General features: G+C 28.4%; 1 protein-coding gene and 1 long non-coding RNA gene across 3 annotated transcripts in view; both read left to right on the top strand.

Moving 5' to 3' along the window:
• Positions 1 to 1161: 1161 nt before the first annotated feature.
• LOC111629940 lies at positions 1162 to 3495 on the top strand. Its single transcript, XR_002757424.1, has 4 exons — positions 1162 to 1257; positions 1345 to 1464; positions 1928 to 2084; positions 3026 to 3495. It is a non-coding gene; the product is annotated as an uncharacterized LOC111629940 (long non-coding RNA).
• A 3228-nt stretch (positions 3496 to 6723) lies between these two features.
• Positions 6724 to 16679, top strand: part of LOC111629938 — a 35564-nt gene continuing 25608 nt past the window's right edge. The window contains exon 1 of one of the 2 annotated variants that reach the window (XM_023373899.1): positions 6724 to 7129. In XM_023373899.1, coding sequence (XP_023229667.1) covers positions 7037 to 7129 — 93 coding nt within the window. In that variant the 5' untranslated portion in view covers positions 6724 to 7036. The remainder of the gene's footprint in view (positions 7130 to 16679) is intronic. The other variant, XM_023373898.1, reaches the window with a different exon arrangement.

Raw genomic sequence — 16679 nt, 5'->3', positions numbered from 1 at the left:
CATACATACATAGGCTTATAATCCAAAAAGGGCAAGAGTATAATACTACATCTTTCTTTCTTTGATTTCTAAAAGTATTTGATTTATGGAACGATTGTTTTCTTTAGAAAAATTTGTGTCTTTTTATTAAAAACACTGTGTTGGCTAATAACATATAATTTTATGTTATGCCTCTTATATCTTTCCTTCTATTAAAATAAATCATAAATTAATCATTTCAATTCAGACTTTCATGCAGAAAAAAAAAAACATGCGTTCAATTCTCACTTCTTCATTTTTAGAAAATATATTTAATAACCTTAAATTTAAAGAAAAGTTTTTGTTTATAAAAATTGTTTAATTTACAAATGGTGTAGATTAATTTGTAAATTAATTTTTGATGATTTCTATATTCAATTCATGCATTAAATAAATATGCAAGTACAGTACTGTACAAAAAAATTCATAAAAATTTGAAAAATAAGTTAAATTCATCCACATAAAAATTATGAAGAATTATTGTTGAAAACCACATCACAGAAGAAAACAGCAATTTCTCTCGCTCTCTTTTGAGAGAAAAAAAGACAAAAGTCACTTTGTGAGAGCGAACAAAAATTGTTTTTCTCATAAAAACCGATAGAAATAGGTAATGAAAAAGCACATAAATGTGGGTAGTGAGTAATTTACTTCTCATGGAATATAATGTGGGAAAGAACCATTCGTGTCCACTCGTGTCCTATCGTCTTCCCTCTATACAAATATCATAAATACGGTTTTTCTTAGCCTTACACGTTGTTTAATGGCCAATGGTCAAGCCAAAAACTCGGACAGCTGGATTATGCCAATAGGGATCTGATTTCTTTAGCCTCAATGTTTACCGATTGGCACGCGATCTTCGGGGCAATAAATAGAAAATTGTACTAGTTTCGACCCAAAGATTTTTCGCTTTTTTCCGGAAATATGTTAAAATATACGGTGGGAAGTTTTTGTTTGACGTCTATACAATAAGCCTGTGGGAGTGCGTCTCGGTGGGGAAGTGCCCTGTTGCCAATTGTCGATAGTTTTGGGTTGCTCACGTGACCGGCGTGCGCTAAAATCTCCCCAATTGGGGAAAAAATACTGATTATTCACCTATTCAGGTAAATAATTTATTATTAATGTTTACTTTTTTCGTGTTTGGTAGCAAATATTGTTAAAAGATGGATATTTACTTTGACTGGACTGTAATTATACTTGGAACGGGAGAGATTTATATACCGTTTCTCTTCCTGTCTTAATGTAAGTTTAAATTTTGTACTTTTATCAGTAAAACAAATGCTTTCCTTTCTAAAATATCCGTTTATTCATAAAAATTTGTAATTTCAGACATTTTTCACAGCTATTTATTGATTGGGTAAACGTAAATGCCTGTCTGGGACCGACACAAATGTGGTGCCATCTGTTAACTTAATTCTGAATTAATTATTTTTAATTTTTATATAAATGGTAAGTTAATTAAATAAATTAGTGTAAATATAATTACGGAAAACAAAAATAAAGATGTAAAAAAATATTTATTTTTATCATTTAAAAAATTTTAATACTTATTTTTAATATTTTCATATTAGTTGCGTGTCGTTACAATATGTAAAGATAAAATCGAAAATAAATAATTTAAAAAATAATAAAATTTCAGTTTAAACGTAAGTATAATTTTTAACAAGTTTTGAAATTATGAAAACTTTGTCGTTAGATGGCGCCACTTTAAAATAAAAAAATTCAAAAAATTTTTATAAAATATAGCAATTTTTTAATATCATATAATACAATATTAAAATCTCATTAAAATTATTTAAATTTTTTGATTATTTTTAAATATTTTAAAAAACATTTGGCACTTAATTTAAAAACACCAGAAAGATTAAAATTGCTATATATATTAATGTATGACGCTATGTTCTGGTTTCAGAATCTTCAATAGAACAATTCAGCTAACCTATAGTATTCTGCAGAGTAATCTAATCTTCATCTACAGAGTCTGTCGATATAGAAAATGCCATTTATAATCTACATGATGGATTGACACATCATTCATGTTGGCGTCATTTCACAGTAGACTTAATCAGGTAAGAATGATGCTTCGGCGTTACCGTTCTCTTCCAATATAAGTTTGTTTGACATACCACAAACTTGATTTGGTTCTTTCATTTTGCATGCCCCTCTATTTTATATATATATATATTTATCTAGATTCAATCGCTACAATTCTATACAACCAAAACTTGCTTCGTATGATGATTTTCTTTACGGAATCTCGTCGAAAAACTTCAACTAACCTCCTCTTTTAATGTATTTTCATCTATTTATAGCCTCATAAATCTTGATTATGTATTTTTTAAAAAGTGTTCTGGCTCGAAACTCGAGTTAAGAAGTCGAAACTTTCGACTTCTTTACTTATACAAGGCAAGATATTCCTTTAAAATCTTGTAGTTTCTCATCAGAATGACTTAACAGTCGAAAAAAGATCGATGAGAATCGATGACAAGACAAGAGGAGTGATGCTGTAAAGAAGCCTCTAGCGTTACTCTACGACATCTCTCCCTTTAACGCTCCCATCATATAACCACAGGATGTCTTCTTCTTCTTGCTTTTTTTAAAATTTTTTTACTATCACCTTGGCAAAAGATAGCTTGTAAAATTTCTAAAAATATCAAAATTTTACATGTTTAATAAGTATTTTTCATTATCTTTATTTTGGGCTATTATAAAGAGGTCTTTTGCCTTTCTACAAATTTCATTCCATTAAGTGAAGTGGAATTTGACTAAAACAAAACAATTCCTCTGTCCTTAATGCTTAAATAATTGTTAAACTGGACAACGTATAATGCTATTTATGAGGTAGTTTTTCTTCCTCTTTTTACATCCTTAAATTAAAAGTCTTGGTCTACTTTTGCGAATTTTATCGATTTTTTCCCTTGAATTTTTAATTTTTTAAAATTTTTTATATACTGTACAGTACATTTTATCATACTCCATTTTTATATATACATTTTTTTTCTTGTATTAGGTATTCCATTTTGCATTTTTGATATATGCATTGTATGTTATTTGCGATGGGCAAACAACATTCTTCGGACCTTATTTTAATCAAGATAAAATAGGTAAGCTTAAAATAATGTAATTTTTTTTCCTATACTAGCTTATTTATAATTATAAAAATAAAACTTTAATCTTCTTGACTTAATTTATTATAGTTTTCGATAGAGTAGAGTTTATATAACATAGTTTATATCATGGTTTTTAATAATTACTATTATTTTCACCTTTGACGTGATCTTCTTTCGATTTTTATCGATTTTAGTGCGGAAAAAAAGACCAAACCCATAACTTAAAATGAAACATAGTTATCAATTAACTGGAGAGTTATTTTCTGTCTACTTATAATTTGTCCCCTCGTAAACTTTCGATTTTGTTTTTATTTTTTTATTTTTATTTTTATCTATTTCTTTCTTTCATGTACAAAAATTTATCATATAATCTCAAGAGGACTTTCTCAAAAAGTGAAATATTTCAAAGATTTTAAAGTGAAGAAAGCTTTTATTTTACAATATTAATGTGAAAGAGAATAATTATTTTTAAAATATGATTTTTATTGTTTGGATCATAAAATTAACGATATTTTTAATACCTGTAGTTATTTATTATATCGTAATTCTGAGAGTTACACCTTGTACAAATATTGTTGATGTGTAAAGTTCGACATTTACGAGGATCGAATGAAATTATATTTAATTTTATAAACTACGTATGGAAAAATGAGAGAAAATTAAGTTTTAATGTCTAATTTTTCTTCTAATATAATTAAATTTAAAATTTTTAATCTACGGAAATATAAATTAATTACTTTAAGTTCTTTATCCTGTTAATTTTTTATATATATTTTATAATACTAAATTAATTTATTAAGTTAAAAGTTTAGTTACTATACAAAATTATTTATTTTGTTAGATTTCTAATTATATTAAATACGTAAGTATATAAAGATTCTATACAATTAAGAATGTTCTGTAATTATAAATATAACATAATAAAAGATTTATTAATGTAAACATGATATATGAAAACCTTACGATGGGAAAGATCTATAAATCTGATAGGATATAATATTATATTGCTTGTTAATGTGCTGCTATATCACATCGTACAGTATTCTATGAGAATTTATGAAATCATATACGAAATCATCTACTTTACTGTGTAGTAAATACACAGTAAAGTAGATGTAAACAGTGACATGTTATAGATTTCTGGGTTATAGGCAAAATAAATTTTGGAACCCAATTTGGACTATTCTAAATTAAACATTTGGAATAGTCACACCGATACTTATCACTAAATTTATTTTTTCTTAATTATAACAGTAATAACTAAAAATGAGAATAAATATCTTCTTTGTCTATGGTCTAAAACGTCATGGATATAGATATAGTAAATATACATAACTTTTAATTACACTGNATTTTTCATTCCCTTTATTTTGGGCTATTATAAAGAGGTCTTTTGCCTTTCTACAAATTTCATTCCATTAAGTGAAGTGGAATTTGACTAAAACAAAACAATTCCTCTGTCCTTAATGCTTAAATAATTGTTAAACTGGACAACGTATAATGCTATTTATGAGGTAGTTTTTCTTCCTCTTTTTACATCCTTAAATTAAAAGTCTTGGTCTACTTTTGCGAATTTTATCGATTTTTTCCCTTGAATTTTTAATTTTTTAAAATTTTTTAGAAAGTTTGCTTTGTTCTAAACAGCTCCATAATTCTTTTTACCCTTAAAATTTTGTTGAATTTTACGTATTTTTCGATTAAATGCGCCGTTCTTTCATTTTGGAAAACGTTATTTTGGTAATTAATTTACTTATTTTTTAATTAATTGTTATTATGAAATGCTATAAATTTAAATAAATTTATTATTTTTCGATTGAAAAATAGCTAGATTTTTAGAATTCTTTTTAAATTTGACAACTATTCAACTTAAAAACTAATTTCATTTTATAGCTTTTTAATGTGATTTTGTTTAATTTAAAAAGTACTTTTTATTAGATGTGTTTCTTAGAATTAGCTGTTTCTTTTATTAGTTTTAGAAGATAATATCATTATTTTAAAAATATAAAAATAAATCTAAACTAATAAAATTCGAATTCGAATGTTTACTGTACAAGAAAAGGAGAATTATTTTCTATTAGTAGAAGGAGTCAATTATTTTCTATTAGTCACACTTCGATTTAGCGTCACCCCGGCACTAAATCGAGGGTGACACTTAACTGAATGACTTTACACAATAAGAATTAAGTATAGTGATGACGTCTACACACAAATTCCAGTTTGAGAGTTCGAAAATCACGTGATTTGGTGATAATGTCGCAATTCATAGACACTGAAAGATTCTCTGTTTAATGTTTGTAATATTCATTAACGTTTTATGATGATAGCACTATTTAAAAGACATTATATTGAGATTGGACTGCATTTTAAATCTCGTAAAGGTCTAAATTGTTAGATCTTAATATCTAAATCTAAACTTTTTTTAGATTTTTTTTATAAATATATATATATATATATNAATTTAGTTAAGGATTTTCAACGTCAAAATCTATTTAATTTTAAAGTTTTATTTTTATTTTATTTTTATTTTTTTCTAAGCTGGATTTTCATTATTAACTTATATTTTAAACTATGAAACTTCAAACTTTGATAACAATGATTTCATTCGGTTAAGAACTAACTTTGAGTCTTTATTTTCTATAACTAAATTACTGAAGAGTAAATGTCAAGGACAATTTTGCTTCGCCCACAAAATAAAAACGAAGAAGAAAGAATACAAAAAAACAATTTTGTGGATAAAATAAAAATAAAGAAACTTTCTAAGCACAACTTTTTTTTTATAAGGATCAATAAGAAAAATATTTATTTATCGTATATTTAATCATAGTTAAGCTTATGTTTCTGCAAAGTTACTTCAATTAAAATAAAAATTTTTATATATCATTATACTTTAAAAAGTTTTTTTTTTTTAATTTTCTGATAAGGTAATTACAAAATCGAGTAGGTAATTTCGAAATTTTAAAGTTTAGATAACGGAGAAAATAGCTATATTGAGTGGAATTTGCTGATTCCAAGAATATGAACATGAAAAATGAAGTGATGGAGAGAGTCAAACGAAAGAAGAATCTTTAATAAGATGTCTGCAAGGAATCTGAAGCTATACAAAGTTAAGAAAATTCAAAATCTGAGACAATTTTCTCTGAAAATAAGAAAAGAAAAAAGTAATATTAAAATGTAGAAACTCAATCTTCACTTGGAGATAATTTATAATACCAGTATTGTAAAACAGAAACATTTTCTGTTGTTGGTTACGGTTTCGCTCGTTTTTTTCGCTTATAATTAACTAAATAGATTGTAAATTAAGTTAATAATTATTTATATACGGTAATTAAATATTCTTAAACTTAACTTTAATTCCGATTTTTTACTTTAATCAATGTACACTTTATGGAAATTTATAATTAAGTTACATACTTATATAGGCGGAGTATCTATTGATGGTATTTAAAGTTTGATATATGTTAGAAAGTAAGTTTTTTATTGAGGAAGAAAGGAGCATTAAAAAAATATATAATATCGAAAATTTATTTGACATTTTCAGCCAAAATATCCTAGAGATAAGAATATAATTACTCTAGAACGAAACCGTCGGGTGTTGTAAATAACTTGTTTCTGATTAAAGCGCGAGTTTTCGAGAATAATTATCTTTTAAAATAGGATATTCGGGGAGTGAATTTTTAAAGATTTCTGCCACTCGACGACAGATGGCGACACCGGCGTTTCGAGGCCATACGTAGATGTTGGCAGGAGTTGATGTCAGTCTGACTGCGATGTGACCCGGGGCACTCGCAAGGCTGTGAACTCGCGACGCGCAACGTTTGGAAAGTGGGTTGAACAACATAACACGATTACGGAAGGCGTCATTGGTTATGGAATCTCTGTAGATTGAAACGCGTCATTACCACCCCCGCGAAATGCCGGTCCTGGAGAAGTGTTGGACCCCATTTCTACGTTACTCGTGGACCAACGTGAAGTACGGCAGTTATTATGCAGCGACATACATGGTTGTGAGTAATACCTGTTTGTTTTCTTTGTTCACTACGTGCTCTACACTCTTTCTCGCTATATACCTATACCTTTTCTTTCCGGACTTTATACCTGTCGCGTGAATTTTTTAAAGCTTCTTCTCTGGTGGTGTCCGTTCTTTGTTGAGCTTGTTATATGAAAGAATGCGCCTCAACGACTTGGCCGTCTACCAATTATAGGTCCCGTTGTTATAGGAATTCGTTCCCACTTATTGCCTGGGGGGTAAGATTACCTTGAATCGAGGAGGAGACAGTTCCCTCATCAAAACCAACGAAGCAGAACGTTATTTATACTCGAGTAAATATTGCAAAATTTGACATTTTCTTTTTAATAAAGTTTTTCTTGCGAAAGTCAATTCCCTTAAACTTTTTTCTCTGACCTTTTGCTATATATTATTCTATTATTTAACCGCGTTTCATGGGGATAAGAGGGAGATAAACACCTGAAGGGGCTGGTGAAGGGATAAATCTGCATTGCGGCCTGACTAGCTTGAGGGTAAACATCAATTATCTCAGGGGTCCTTCAGCAACTAATTAAATATTTTCCGAGAGCTTGGTGCAAGCGCAATAGCTTACCAAACTACAGAAATTAACTGAGTTTATGTGTGTTTCGTATAACTAAATTTGAGCCAGACGAAGTCGTAATGGGTTCGAACACCCCTCGACAAATACGAATTGTTATTGAATTGCTATTCTTTTGAATTTCAATCGCAGAATCGTTATGAAAAGAAGTAAGCTGACAGAAATGCCACCATCGCTTCCTACTAGACTAACTTTTAACTAGTTAATTAAATGTTAAACGTATTTAAAAGAGAAAATAATTAATTAACGGAACCATCTAACTCGACAAGAAAATAGATAACATTAAGCGAGAGTCTATTTCGTTGAGAATTTCAATTCTTATTGTTTTGAAGACAATTGCTGGAGCAGGTGTAGATGTCACCAAACCCCATCGATCTAGATGTCCCCATACTTTGGATATGTGCCAGAGATGTGCGAGTTTGGCATTCAAACTATCAAAAGCACTTTCTGTCAAAAGAAACCCAATTTTGTTTATTTACTCGTCGTTCAAATTCCGATCAAGTGAGCGAACTACATGGATCTTTAAAGGGGGACAAAACGACATACGGGATGATGTATGTCTCACTTCCTTACATACGCTCCGATTGGTCAAAACTTCGGCTCGGTTGCGTGACGTCTTTCCTGATAAGAACGTCACGAAATTTCCACCATTTTCAATTATTATATTTTTGTTGTTTTTCTTGAAAAAAATATGGAAGAGCAAAAGATGAAATTAAAAAAGTTATGAGCTATCTATTAAAGCGATGAAACAGTTTATTAAATTTTAAGAGGGTGAAGTATTGTTTAATAGAAATTAAACAGATTTTATCGCTTTCTCGTTTAAGGAGCAACAATTTTAAACAAAACCAATTTCTTAAAGAAAGCTTGGTTAATGTTATATGTAAATTAGAAACCGCAACAACTCCGAGAATTTAATTAACTTGGAGTTTTGTAAATTTCTTTTTTTGCTCTTTCTTTTCTTAATCAGCTTTTACCTGTCATAGCAATTTACTTCATTTTTGCACCGTTCGTCCCTTTGGTGTTTAGATTTCTGAATTTGAATTGATAGAACTTCTTCATCTATTGTTTTTTTTTTTTTCTTTCCTCTTTTCCTATTCATTTTCTTTTTCTTCGATTCATTTTAATAGAATTGGAAATTGTTTCCAGATCCGTTTTAAATATATCAAAAACCAAAAAAAAAAGTTTTTAATTTGGCATTAATCGTTGAAGAGATTGATTATTTATTCAATAGTTTATTTCTTAATTCAAATTTAAAGGAGTAACGAAGGTTTAAATGACTTTCTTTCGATTCAATTCATTTCATGAACATTTTCGGTTTTTTTACCTAAGTTGATGACAATCTTCAAGTTCAATTTTAAGGTGATTTTAACTTCTTGAAAATATATTTCAGGTTTAAACATCGGATATTTTTATTAGCATATTTTAAATGCATGGCAAAAGGTGTCCTCTTGGAATGTATCATACTTTCTTTAAGCTATAGACTTTGAAGCTTTTACTCCAGCATTCAAGTTGAGTTGGAAAAGTTTGGTATTTTTCGAGAATCTTAAACTAAATACTGGATTTTTGGTGATGTCCTGAAATTTAAAATGTTCTTTTTTTAAAAGATTTCTTATAAAAAAAAACCTGCTTCTGTAAAAATTTCTATTAGATTTCAAAATTGGATTTAAAAAATTAAAATTAAATGTAGTATAGTATTTTCAATCATTTTAAGAATCAAAATATATAGGATGACACAAAATTCGGTTAATCATATTTTGTTTTATATGCTTCAGGTACAGTACAGTACGGTACAGTACATTTGTAAATTGTGTAGGCGAATTTTAAATTGGCTGTAGAGCTATAAAACACTGTAGTTTTTTTTATACAGTTGGAAATAAAAAGTATGATTAAATAGTTAAGTATATGAATACGATAGCAATTTATAATGGTTAACTGACTTTTGGGCCTTCCTATATATATTTTTTTAAATTTCAAAACTAAAATTATACTTCTTTTTTTTTACTTTTTTACTTTCTATATTTTATACTTGTTTATTTTATTTTTAAAACTTTTATATGTATTTTTTACTCTTTATATTTTATTTCTCTTTTGTGTATTTTATAGAAAATAAAATGTAATAAAGTATTTTTATAAATGTGAAGGTCCAATGCTTAAAACATTGCTAAAACTTTATAGATAGAACCTATATCTAGGCCATANATGTAAAATTTAATTTATTGGTTAAACATTATTGCGTCATATGTTCTTAAACCGGGAATTATTGTTTAGAACTGATTGGTCGTAGAGAATGTAAATTGACTAATTATCGCAAGACATGTAAACAGCTGTTAGCTATTAACGATTTCATTGGTTATTAATTCTTTTAAAATCTTTCAAAACAGCTCTATTGGTTTATGTCTCGAGGAGTAACTTTTAATCATACTTCGCGGGTGTAGTCTATTTTTTCTGTTTTTTTTATTTGTTTTTTATTTTTTACTGAATTGATTTTCTACTGTTACTTCTATTTAAAGCAAATAAATGTTGATCTACTTTCTGTTACGTCTTTCTAGACTTTCAAAGAGATCGTTAACAGAAAAGGCGAGATTAGTCTTTAAATTTTATTTTAAACTAGAAAAGATAAATCTTCTGTTGTTTCGTTTTCTAGTCAACGAAATATTTTTTTTTTAATGTAAAAAGAAGAAAGACTGATATCCAGAGTTAGATTTTTTTTATAAATATATATATATATATATGTTTTTTAGAAGAAATATATCTGTATACGACGCATCTTTCCATCCTTAAACAGCTCGTGATAAATTACCCACCTTTCGTAAACGTAAAGGGGAAAAGTACAAAAAACTTCCTTTGAAAAAAAGTGCAATTTAAGAACATTTCTACAGATAAAAAGACGTAACATATCCATCCTTCGATCTCCTTTAATTGATGTATTTCTTTTACGCTCTTGCGATCCGAAACATATGGTGTTCGCTCCAGCAACCATACCCTATAACAGAACCGAGGTGTCACGTTTGTTTTTATTTCGGTAGAAAAGAAAAAAACTAGAAAAAAATATTAAAAAAATTCAGCGAAGAGCACATGAAATCGAAAAGCGATACTACTACTAGTACTACTACTACTACTTTTCTTCTCTTCTTTAGTGATTTCTTCAAAAATTGCTTTTAAATTATAGACTTTGTTAACGTTGTCAAAAAAATTGGCAAATGATAATTAATATTCTGGTTTATTTATCACGTTTTATAGAAAGATTTCTTTCATTTTTTTTACTTCTTGCATGAGTTGCTGACGAATTATTTTTACAGTTAGTTCTGTGTATCGATTCTGTCTGTATATTAAAAATATCAAAAAAATATACATTCGAGCTGACTTAGTGAAATATTATGTGGAAAAAAATAAAAAAATATTGCTTTTTTCGTCTAAATGGGTATTTCAAAATCAAACGTTTAGATGGAAATATTTCTTGACACAAAATACCTCGAAATGACAGAAATGTTGTAGATGTCTAGCGATATATTTTTAAAAATCACATTTTTTTAGCTTATTACATTTTATTTTTTTACAATTTTTCAAAAGCAATCGTTATTTTTTCCTCGTATTGCCGCACATTTTATAGAGCTTATTTACCTTTTCTTTGTGGAAATTTTATTTATGAAAACTGTTCTTTATATAAAGCTATATAATCTAAGAATTCAATGGCCAATAAAAAACTATAAAAATAATCATTTTATTTTTATATTATTATTATTGTTATTATTTTCGTTTTTTAACAAAGAGTTAAAATCCTTTTCCTGCATACTTTATATCTCACGTCTACTTTTCGATGTTTTTATAAATTGTAGGTCACGGTTCTACTGTATAATTCAGAAATCAACTTTGAAAATTCGCATATGGATTTGTAACTGTTTAAATTTACAAATTCCGGAAAATGGTCTAGATATAAATAGCATTAAGAGAATTTATCAGTGAAGGTGATGTAGGCAAGAAGGCAACAAGACAGGCCATCTTCTACTCCTCTCTATAGGGAGAATGCCCATCTCTCTAGGGTCGAATTTTTCTTTTCTGGTGGAAACTAACTCATCGATCTTTCAATCACGTGACTTTCTCAGAGCTGCATGTATATTTAACCTCTTTTCCCTTCTGATTACGTTCGGGAATAATTCAAGAAATCGTGAAAAGATGTGATTTGTGTCGTTAAATTTTTATAGTTTTTAAAACGATACTTACTTAAATTAATATTGAAGAACGTTATGGGTCTACTAGTTAAAAAGTTTGTTACCGAATTTTCTTAAAATAATAGAATTCCATTGGGATGTGGGCCAATTACCTTTAACTGGATTCGCTTAATTTGCTTAAAGAGATAGGATTCCATTTTTAAGGCTACTTTTAGATAAATTTATATTAAAATGATCGCATTTTGACTTTTAAGATAAGACATTCCACGACAAAGAACACTCTTAAGATAAAAGATGTCCATATAAATCGACTACTTATAAAAGGAGACGGTTGTTTCCAACTTTGACTCGAAAGATGGAGAAATTCGTCCATAATAGTGTAGAATATTTTTGTTCTTTAACTATCTCCCTTAATATATATATATATATAAAATATAAAAATAGCTTTTTATTCGAGGAAGAAAATAGCATCTTTATGATGAGTAAAAAATAGTATAAGACAAATTGTCTTTGTATAAATTTTCAGTTTTAAATAGCATATATGATTAATCTACTAGTCAAGTAACTTAAGAATGGAATAAAATATTTTCATGTAAAAATTTTTTGTATATTTTTTAAAATTGAGTAGACAAATCGTGTGCAGAAACTTTATTCACATGCAATATTTAAACCCTTCATCAGGAATTATTCGGGCATGACATTTAATAGCCTCCATGTTGAATTTAAATATGGCAATCCAGTATCCTATCCAACGAATGGCACAGAAGCAAAAATAAAAAAAAAATAAAAAATTTGCAATTCGCGTTACCATTGCGAAAACTGTTTGAAATTCCATTCGTGATTTGCGCCCTATAAAGCAATTTTGGAAGATGCATACGAATGTTCTAATAAGAACAAATTTTCAAGTTTTATTTTCGATTTCTGCATTTGTTTAATGTTTGCTCGGTGTCCTGTGTTGATCTCATTCCTCGTATCTCTTTACATTACGCAAATTTAATTGTTCTTAGTTATTGTTTAAAACTGTTGTTATAATTCTTGTAATTAAACAAATTATACTAATTTTCTTACTTGAAAATAGAGAATTTGCAAAGAATTTATCATAAATTTAAAAGAATAACTACTAAGTCCTACAGAGGTAATACGTGCTTTCACGTAGTCTATACAAATTGCTTCTTGTAAGAAATACACTTCATCCGCTGTCACAAAAGTTGTCAAGAATATGGGGATAACAGCTCAAATTTTTATCTTTGGCTCAAATCCTACCTGTCTAAACTTAAAGGAGACTATTAGTCATTCCAGTAAATGTCCAAATCGATTTTCATACTATACAAATAATTCTTTATGCATTTAGAATGTCACACGCTGCTGACAAAGATACATCAGTCACAGATTAAGCTAGTTTTATCCGCTTCATTCTAACCAAAAATGTCACGTACTGTACAGTACAGTACAAGAGGAACTTAAAACTTCTGCGATTAACAATGTTAACGGATATGATGTGCAAGTCATAAAACATTATTTTTTTTCCTTTCATTTTTCTTTCATCTCCTTCAGGGAAATTACTAAATCTTTTCAAAATTTGATTATAAGTTTGCCGTTTTACCATTCCATAAAATTATCTCGGAAACATTTACGCATTATCTGATAATTTGAGGTGATATAAAAATTCCGAAACTGATAAAGTTATCAGAAACATTATCTCTGTTTTGTATTTTTGGGTCAATCCCAAAAATTAAATGGTTCTTTTTTTTTAAACATAGTAACAACAAAAGTCGATAGGAAACCACTTGAGACTCTTTTTATAGTATATTTTACTATAAATTATAGTATCACAGAAAACTCTACCGTGTGTTATCTAACTTAGATTTTTTTAGATAATGCTACGTCTTTGTAAGAAAATCGAATTCCGAAATGATAGGAATATGTAAGAGATGTTTTTCTCGTTCGCATTTATTCCCTAGGAACTCATACGGGCAGAGTCAAGTAGGTAAACAGGAATTATACTAGAAATATCTAGAGATTTCTTCTAGTTTTCATTTCGTTAATGGCACAAAGCTCTAGCAAAGTGGGCAAAATCCAAACTTTGCAACTTTCACTTAACCACGATGATTTAAGCGTTGACATCGTCACTGCCTTTACTACCTTTCGACTTAACTAGTCGACATTTATGTGAGAGTTTATTAACCGTGCGATATGATTTCCCAGTATCTCTTCCTGTTTTCAGCCACTTTCCTACCAAAAATGAGATAGCGCAGTTAGGATGGAGAGAAACCGTTGTCGGATATAGTAAGTTGGTTATTTATTATGTTGGTAACTGGTTTGGAGCCACGTTTATTTACACAGCGGAGCCAAAACACAATAAGTCAGCTGTTATGACTCGTATTTAGCTTGAAATATATGATCCTCTATCACTAATACCCGATAAGAATCCAATAATATAAAAAAAAGAAGAAAGAATTTACTGTGAAGTGAAAACTGGAGCGGAATTATTATTATTTTTTATGTTTTTATCAAATATAATCTCACGTTTTCATTTTCTGTAACATAAAGTAGGATTTATCTAAAACAATCCTGAATAAGTTATATCGCGTGATCAAATAAGTTAATCAAAACTCTCAAATTTAGACTTATCGATCAAAAAGCTAGACATAATATATAGGCCTACATAATAAAGTTATCTATTTCAAAAATAAATCTGACACTTCCTAACAGGGAAAAATAATCCATAAACTAAATATATATAATATATATATATATTTATTATTATGTTTATATATTGTACAGTACTTTTACTTAAATGTACATACTGCATAGCCGATATATATATATTTTTTTCCATTTACGTTTTGTCACCAACAAGAAGATTCAGTTTATTTAATTTTTCTCCAAATAAATTGGTATGTTTTGAAAGTTTCTTCAGACCTCTAATCGTCTTGTTCAATCTAATCAACTTGCCAACAACAAGACTCGGGTCTCCAGACACTAACCTTTGCAGCAGTCAATTTGCTTCCACCATTTCAGTCGATCCACTAGAGAAGAAGACGATTTAGAAACTTTCAGTCCAAATCTCACTTTAGTGTGGTCACTCTAACTAACAGTCCCCTTGAGTTTTACTTTTAAGATATTAGGTATTAAGAAGTCTTCCTCTTTTGGCTCTTTTAACAGTCAAAAGTGATGCTCTTTTCGATATCTTGTATCTGATGTTTAAAGCTTATTCGTCCTTTTAAAAATAGATACAGTTTAACTTTTTTAAATCATTGTTTCATTATTTTATAGAACCATTCAGTTATTTAACCTTCCTTTAACTTAATGGAATGGTTTTCGATCTCATAGGATCGCGATCTACTAGCTGAGAAGTAAATATACACATCATGCAAATTAAAAATACAGTTCTATATTAATTTTAATTAAAATTAATATAGAACTGTATAGGACTTTAAGAGTCTAGAGCCAAAAACATACCCTGAAAGAAAATATAAAGGGAAAAAAATAAACTCATAATTGATAACTGGGGATTGGTAACATCGAATTAAACTTAGTGCTTGTAAGAAAAGATGCTGACACAACTGAAACAGATTCCCAGTTAACAGAAGATAATGGCTATACGGAAACTGATCCGGTGTTTATAACAAAGAACAATACTTAACGAAACTTGTGTTGAATTTATTGACATTACTGAAAATGCATCAACAATTTCAATATTGTTTTCACCTTGTTAACAATTGTTTTACTCTCAAAAAAAGGTTAATGAGTTTTGTGTGAACTCTGTTAAGAAAAGAGGAAAAAATCAAATTATTGATGGAATTTTCTAACAAAAAAACAAGTATTATAAAAGATGTGTAAGAATAGAAAATAAATTTAATATTTAATTAAAAGCTACTATAAACATTAAATCCAAAATTTCGTCCAGATTGAGGATTTATTTTTAATTAATATAAATTTAATCATTATTATAATGAAAATAAAATTATCTACGCATAATTTAGTATATATCTTAATAAATTAAGACCAGATTTTATTCTATATCAATTTTCTTGACATGATTCCAAGTAAACATTTATCAAACTTTAAAATAGATTTCGTTCTCAGATATGAGTGATTGTTGCGTAGGAAAAATTTATCATGTGTTCGTTATTCTCACCTAATTTATTAAATAAGAGAAACTGTTTTATTTATTTGTCGAAATAATTTAGTTGCATAATATTTCAGCAGTTTACTATCGTTGGGTAGTTGTCGTCCTTGATTGTACAGTTATTCATTTAAAATATGTATGTTATATACGGAAGGTAAAACTTAAACCCACATCCAAAGATTCTGGTTTGACATCATAATTTCAAGGACTGAACAATTTAAGCTTCTTAGTATTATCTTAAAGAGATACGCAGATGGCAATGAAAATGTAGTTATCCTTAATACCTCATTAATTTAGAAATGATAATTTTAATTATAGATTAGATTAGAAAACAAACTAAAAAGAAAATCGCCTTTAATCTTTGATTAATTGTAAATTTAATCCTATAGATTTTTATCACTTGGAATAGGAGTATTAAGTCACAAAATCCTCTCGGAATAAGGCTGTAGTCATCTTAGAAACGAACAGACTCTTAAGCAGGTGTACGCTGAGTGGGTCAAGGACCGATTTTTCTTCCATATCCCAGTGATTGCACTCGCCTCTGACAGGTGGTAAGTGCAGTTAATAAATAATACAGCAACAAGAAACCTATATATTGAGTTCAGCCAATACCGTTTCTAGTTTTAAAGTAAATAAAAACAAAGAGTTT

The sequence above is a fragment of the Centruroides sculpturatus genome, unplaced genomic scaffold (assembly GCF_000671375.1).
Source record: "Centruroides sculpturatus isolate CEXI.00-Female unplaced genomic scaffold, Cexi_2.0 scaffold441, whole genome shotgun sequence".
NCBI classification, from domain to species: Eukaryota; Metazoa; Arthropoda; class Arachnida; order Scorpiones; family Buthidae; genus Centruroides; species Centruroides sculpturatus.
The sequence above is the reverse complement of the archived record's forward strand: the minus strand, read 5'-3'. Positions and strand labels throughout refer to the sequence as shown.